The 7,953-nt window shown below is 28.6% G+C and overlaps 1 protein-coding gene across 1 annotated transcript; it reads right to left on the bottom strand.

The window, feature by feature from the left end:
- Window positions 1-2,062: 2,062 nt before the first annotated feature.
- Window positions 2,063-7,549, bottom strand: Bm8857 (Protein kinase domain containing protein; the record flags this gene model as incomplete). Its single annotated transcript, XM_043078087.1, has 12 exons — window positions 2,063-2,299; window positions 2,735-2,864; window positions 3,150-3,293; window positions 3,512-3,659; window positions 3,869-3,998; window positions 4,174-4,246; window positions 4,607-4,690; window positions 4,906-5,099; window positions 5,675-5,770; window positions 6,064-6,200; window positions 6,735-6,990; window positions 7,394-7,549. 12 exons carry the CDS (start codon window positions 7,547-7,549, stop codon window positions 2,063-2,065), a joined length of 1,785 nt encoding a protein of 594 aa, XP_042934021.1.
- Between the last annotated feature and the right edge of the window lie 404 nt (window positions 7,550-7,953).

Consider the following 7,953-nt stretch of genomic DNA (forward strand, 5'->3'; position numbering starts at 1 on the left):
ATATTATATAACATTAATAGTTGTATAACACTAAATTAAAAGTAATGTAAAATTATAAAATTCATTAATTATTCATCTGAAAATAAAATTTTCAACTTTTTAGCTAAGCTATCAGTGATATCAATATAGAATTTAGGTTAATTTAAAATGCATATATATATATATATGTCAAAACTTACCTATTCCATATGTCATAATGTCAAATTAAAAAAACATTTAAAAAGGCATCTAACATCATTCATTGATAGGTGCAAAGTTATAGATGCTAAATTGACCTATCATAGATGCTAAAGTTGACCTGTCACAGATGCTAAATTGACCTGTCACAGATGCTAATGTTGACCTGTCATAGATGCTAAATTGACCTGTCACAGATACTAATGTTGACCTGTCATAGATGCTAAAGTTGACCTGTCATAGATGCTAAAGTTGACCTGTCATAGATGCTAAAGTTGACCTGTCATAGATGCTAAAGTTGACCTGTCATAGATGCTAAAGTTGACCTGTCACAGATGCTAAATTGACCTGTCATATATGCTAAAATTGACTTTATCAGTTCATTCATTGTTCAACCTAAAATCTTATCATCTCATTATTCATTCATTCATAAAAAAAATTTCAAAGCTTGCTATTTTGTAAATGAAACGATTAATAATTGTCACCGACATTTCCTATATTCAATGACTGTCACAAATGTATATTATTCAAGCCTTTGCATTTGTTTATATGTAATAATACCAAGAATTTTAACTGTATTTTTATTCGTCAGAATAAACCAAACTAAATACCAAAAAAAAAAAGAAAAAAAAATAGACAAATGAGAACAAAAAAAAAAAAAAATTGAAAAAAATGAAAACAGAAGAAACAAAGAAATCTATGTTAGACGTTAAAATAACACAAAAAAAAAAAAAAAAGTGAAGGCAGTCCACGTATGTAACCAAATGTCATACACGTATATGAAATGATGCTTGGAATAAGGGATAAGAAGTTATAAAAGATTCTATTGCAGTGTATACCGTATACCTTTATCGAGAATAAAGGTCACGGGATAGCTATGAAACCAAAAAAAAAAAACTGTTCTTTTCAATGTTATTTTATTTCAATCAGTTCTTGTCACTCATTTTTTTTTCTTTTTTATTTTTAAATCTCTCAAATATTAAAATTACCTCATCTACTAAGTCAATATTTACATCTATGAAAAATCCCTGAACAGAAAAGATACACGGAAACATCGGAATGTCATTAGAAGGATAGAAATGAATAGTGATATAAAATGGATGGAATGAAAATAAGAAATTGAATAAATTCATGAAAAACGACAAAAAACAAAAATCGCAGAGGAAAATAGAAAACAAGAAAAGTTGATTCAGCTTTTGCGATTCGTCGGTCATTCTCGTTCATCAAACATTGTCCAAAATCTCGAATGGCAGCTATTTGTGCATGCATGATTGCATAAAAATTTAAAGAAAGAAATCAATAATTCTAGTCAAAATAATAACAAAGAATGGAAGGTAAACAATAAGAATCTATTGTAAAGAGGGAATAATTTTCGTACAATAAAATAATGCTAAAATATGATTCCAGAAAAAAAAAAAAAGGAATATGCAGGGACAAAAGTAAACACAAAAGGGAAGGTCAAAAATTGAATGTGCTTTAGAACTACAAATGAGTGAAGTTTAACTTAATGTTTGGCTTAACATTAAAGTGTGATAATAAAGCGAGAAATTGTAAACTTCGAACTTGAATAACACCGGAAATCCTACAAAATTTTCTTGGTCGTGATAGCAGTAGTAAATCCATCCCTTAGCAAAGAAAAACACTTACTGATGCAATCAAAAATAGTCGAGAATGAACTGAAAGGTGAAAACAGAAAATGGAAAACGCTTGACAGAGAAAGGTATATGTATATAAGACAGAGAGAGAGAGAGACTCGTTTCCGATTACTGCATCTATATTTCTAGCGAAAAGATTCACGGAGATTATCACTAAAGATCAATCTCGAAAAGATTCAGGGAGATTATCACTAAAGATCAATCTCGGTTATAGTTTCAGAAAATTGAAGCTAACACTGGGTAGCACAGTAAGATCCTTGCAACAATGCTTTCTCGCCTTCCAAAAGTCGAAAAGCTTTATTAAGCAGTTGCTGAACTTTTTGACAGTTTGTGCGATTTGATGTTGAGGCGTAAGGAAGCAGCTGATATGTATGAAAATCAACACATTGTTCGATCACCGTAAGCAATAAACGGCCATGCTCATCTCGATTAATGACTAGTTTTTCATGTGATTCCAAAAAATTAATCTAGAAAAAAAAAAAAAATGAATTATTATTTTTACATTATAATAGAAAAAAAGAAAAAAGTACAATAAAATGTTAGAACTTATATTTTTCTAACTGTGAACAAATAGTAAAATGCGAATGTATATCATCAATATGATCAATGTTATGTTTATCTAATAAGCTTACTTTGCTTTTATGATTAAGCTAAAAAAAAAGAAAAAAAAAATGAATACTAAGATTTTTTTTGAAAAATTAGGAAGAAAATTCACTTTCATGAAAAAAAAATTCTATCACAAATAAAAAAAAAAAAACTATATAAGTCTTCGTTTATTCCTAAATAGAAGTAGAAGTAGCTTAGTAAAGAGAATTAGTTTATGTATTACTTACATATGTCAAATTAATCTTAGAGTTAATAAAACTTCGATAAACAGTGTAAAAGTAATTTGTAAAATTTACCTGAATTGTTCCTAAAGCAAGAAACATCACTAGCACTCCACCATGTCGTTTTTGATAAACTAAAGCATCTAACTGTTGCCGAATATTGCTATGTTCATATACTGGCTGAAGCTCCTTATCCATATAATCACTGTAAGTGATAAAAAAAAAAAAAAATGAAAATATCGAAGTTAGGATAAACTGATCAACATCTGATTCATCAGTAGAAGAATGGAAACATAACAAGTGATAAGTGATAAGAATATAAAATGTAGATGGAATGAAATCAATACTAATTGAGGGAAATATACTTTTTGATATGAATATATTGAATCCTCTGATATGATAAGGCAATTTTTTTTCCTCACTAGTATTATTCTAACAAATTTCCACAACAAATTTATCTAAAAGAAAAAAAAAATGACAATAATGCAACCTAAAAAGTTCCACAATACGGATTTTTTTTTTCAGTCGTTCATTATTGATAGTATGCAAAGTAGTCCATTCAAAAAAAGACCAAGGATCCTGACCTGTATCACTTATCATCAAATAACGCCCAGCTTCATTTTCTGCAGCACGCCTAAAAGAAAAAAAAAATTGAAAACTGAAAAAATTAAAACAAATGAATTCATTAAGATATAGCTATCTTTATCACAATATTCATACTGATGTTTGGTGAAAAATGATATGAAATGATCTTATCTTAATGAATATATGAATGATCAAATCTTAATGATTATACTTGATTTATTACTAATGGAATTCTTTTAGTCATAAGAATGTAAAAAAAAAAAATGCCTGCGTGAAAGAGAAGAATTATCGATAAAAAGAGTACAATAAGTACCATCGCTGAGAGTACAACTAAAACCGTATTTATTAGTATAATCCATCCATTTGCTTACCATATTCAATTGAAAATCTAGCAAATGAGACACTTCATCGGATACTAAAACAAAATTAATTATAGTCGAAAAAATTAGTTCTTGTCGAATATCAACATTTATTATGAGCATATGAAAAATTAAGTCTGACATATATGTATAAGTAAAAGAATTTTAAAAAATGATGTTAATCACTTTTTTCATATAACTTGTATAAAACAAAAAAAGAAAAAAAAAATACACAGTGGTACTTAGACAATAAGTATAATAATACCAGTGTAATAGCCAAGTAGCAATTGCTTGTACAAAACTTTACAATCAGAAACCGATCGTGGTGACCGAGCATTTAAGCATCCTTCGGAGCCAATTCCAGAATCACCAATGCTGCAACCTCCTCCAAATCCCTGCAATTTCTCAATACAAAATGAAAAAATCAAGAATTCCATTGGCAAAATAAGAATTGCAAAATGAGGACTTATTAGAGAAAAGTCATAATTACTTTTAATAGTCTTATACAAAAGTATTTATGCTAGAAAAATTAGGAACTATCGGAAAGAACAAAAACATGTAGCAACATACTTGATTAAAATTTTTCTTAGACAATTGAAATATGTTATTCTCTTTCGTTTTTGCTGAGTATGGTTCATTTTTTCTAAAATATTCTTTATTAACATTAAAAGCATTCGAGTGACCACTGCCAACCGAAAAACCTGAACTATCTTATTGTAGCAGATAAAAGTCGTTCAATAGAAAATTAGCTATCTTTTAATGCAAGAACATTTTAAGCGCTTATTTGTGTTATTTCTATCACATATGACTTTTTTGCCAGTCAAAATTCATATTTTGCTTCATTTAGAAAAAATTTATAGAAACAAAAACCAGTCTCTTTTCTCTTCTAGCAGCTGTTTAAAGTCGGATAAAAGATAGTTTGGCATCGATTGAAAAGTACATTAAAGCTTACACCAATTATCGCCGTCAATTTTAATGCAAATTTTAAAGTTAGCAAACTAACCCCGCAATATCTCTGTTGCCAAAGTATGGATGAGATTTGATAGCAGTTACTTTCATTCGAGCCATTGCATCTAACGTAAGCAACCTGAAAAGTGAAAAAAAAAAAAAGATAATCATTTGATGATTTTTCAAGAAGATTCAATGATTTTTTTTTTTACTTTTCACTAATATCATTCAATAATCTGAATAATCTCTAATAATTATCGAAAAAAATATAAACCGAAGCAAATATCAATAAGTAAGAAAACTGTCTCTGTATCTTTCTCTCTCTCTCTCTATATATATCAGTATATCATTTACTTCGAAATGAGATCTTCGGCACAAATGCAAATTTTCGGTTTAAGCGGAAAAGAATAGTCGCCGGATGCTATTTTGACATAAGTTTTTTCTAATGTATCAGCCTCAAATGGCGGTTTACCGACCAACATGCAATACAGTATACAACCAATGGACCACGCTTCTGATTCTTTTGAATGGCCTTCTTGTTTAAGTACCTGAAAAATTTATATTTTTCATTCATCTCATCTTTTTTCTCAGATTTTTTTTTTTTTTAATTTGATGGAATTTTCAATAAATTTAAGTCTCACTAAAAAGATCATTAAACGTCAAATGAACAAAACGCATCTTAATGATAATGATATTGACCATTAATAGAGATGATATGGTCCTGAAGATTATCCATTAATTTGGAGATTTAAGTATGAAATATGAACTCACTCATCTCTTTAATAATCATGATCACAAAGTTGACCAGAAATAGTAATGCTATCGAAAAAAAAAAAAAACAAAAAATTACCGGAAATGTTTGATGACATTGTTGAAATTAGAAAAAAAAAAAGAAAATTCAGGTTCGTTTACTGTTCTTAAAATGCGGAACTGATAAGTGACATAAGAAACAGGAAGAAATTGATAACAAACTTCGTATAGAAAAGATAATGAATGGAATAGAGGAGAAATTCTCATATAAAAAATGATATCATTGATTAGTTTCAAAAGATGTTGCAAAAGAAAGGGAACGAAAGAAAGAAGCCAATACTTTTAAAATAAAAAAAAAAAAACAGATGCATACCTGAGGTGAAAGATAATTTGGTGTCCCGCAAACATTCATCGAGGAATAAGGTAAATCATCTAATTTCAATGCCAAACCAAAATCTGCCAATTTGACCTGTAATTTAAATTTCTGAAACCAAACTGAGTTTTTGGACAAGCAAGAAATTTCATCAGGGAAGGAAGAAGAGAAAAAGCAGATTTATGATCCAATAACTCAAACCAACTTCCTAATAAAACTTCGAAAAAAAAAAAAATGAGACTTTCAGAACAGACAAGTTCATTTCCTTAAACAATCGGTTCATGAATCAAACTTGACATAAAATGTAGATGAAATAGCTAAGCAAGGTTTTTTCAGTACATGACATCCGAAAAATGTTTAAATTAAAAACTAGTAAAATGATAAATTACCTGATCATTACTGCAAAGGAGAATATTGCCAGGCTTCAGATCACGATGTAAAATGCCAATTTCTTCATGTAAATATGTGACAGCGTCAACAATTTGCAATAAATACGATCGGGCACTGTTATCCCTCAATTGCCCTCCTAGAACGATGAAATATAGATGAGAAACACGAGGAAAAGAAAAACGAGAAAGGATGTAAGGAGCAAATGTGTTTACCTTGTTTGAATAAGTGAGATTAATTGGACAGCACAGCTCAACTGTCGATGACTTTTCGATTTTATGTTATTAATGACATTATTCTAAGAAGATTAAAAAACTTTTATAGCTAACAAACTTTGATTGCAGAATCTCAAAATTCCACAAAAAAAATCTATTCTCCAATTAAGATGCATTTCTTTCCTTTCGTCTCGGTACTATGATTAATTACAGAGATCAAATATTTGGACTACTAATAACAACAGTTTCTTTAGGTCATCTCATTGCTTTAACTTTTTTCAAATCATAATGAAAATAAGTGAATACTCAATAATGTTTAGAATGTGCTAGAATTTCAGATCAAATCGTTTGACTAACTCCAAAATACAGGATGAAATGATATGAAATAATAGTTTTCTCTATTGCTTTTATAAAGAAAAAAAAAAAAAAAAAAGAAAAAATCAAAGAGGGCAACAAACCAGGTGCATTTTGAATGCGACAAAGGAGAGTTCCGTTGTGACAAAGTTCAAGCACCATATAGACGTTGATGTTATCTTCGAAAAAACTCAAAAATTTGACCACATTTGGATGGTTCAATGACTTATGGATTACTATCTCTTTGCGCATCTTTTCCAGTTTTGAATGCTTAGTGAGACGACTTTTCGGAACAATTTTTAGTGCTACTTCCATCTTAGTTGATGAATCCTTTGCTGCATAACAACGCGCAAAACCTCCCTCAAAATAGTGCAAATCATCATCGTTTGCAAGTTTTCATTTATAAAATTCAAATTTTGCATTCTATCGAATGATTCAACTAATAATAGTAAAGTTAAAAACAAAATGGTAGCATAATTATAAAAAAAAAAAAAAAAAAAAAAAAAGAAAGATTTGTTTTTTAAAAAAAGAGAAACGAATAGCAAGTAATGGATAAAATGTTTGCTAATTATATTTCTTAGAATACAAAAATTAAAATAATAGATTATAATTATAATAGTAGTAAATTAAATAGATAAAGCACTCACTTTTTTTTTTTATACTATAAATAAGGTAGAGAAGGATTCTCACTCTTTTTTTTTTTAACAAATATTATAAAAGTATCATTTAATTTTAATGGTATGAAAGAAAAAATTTAACTTACCTTACCAAGATAAAGTGTTGGTATATAGTGATGAAAACTGTTTGGTTCGTATAAAATACCTGGCAAAATTTGTGCAGCTGATGTATCATCCGTACATTCATTATTTTGATTACCATTTGAAGTACATGGGCCTAATTGTTCCAATTTTGGTGCCATATACTGAAATTTTTTAGATCATTAAGTATAAATTACATCCAAAAATGGCATTGACGAATTAATTGCATAAACAAAACGAAAGAGAAATTAATGATTAGAAAGAATTAATGAAGAGAAAATTAAATTGCGCAAAAAACAATGCATCAATAATACACTCAAAGAGAATAGATACAATTTTCACTATAATCATTGATTTTAACGGAATAAATTTTTTTTTTCTCATGTATTATTAGCACATTTATGAGAAAAAGAGAGATGGAAAAATGAGATTAGAACGGAGAGCAATGATTTAGATTTGATACAAAGATGACACTCAATGCTTTTTTTTTTTTTTTAAATGTTTTATGATTATTCAGATGGCGAAAAAGGACAAATTTTTTTCTTTTTCTTTTTTCTCGCTAATA

Source organism: Brugia malayi, assembly GCF_000002995.4.
Source record: "Brugia malayi strain FR3 genome assembly, contig: Bm_v4_Chr2_contig_001, whole genome shotgun sequence".
NCBI lineage: Eukaryota > Metazoa > Nematoda > Chromadorea > Rhabditida > Onchocercidae > Brugia > Brugia malayi.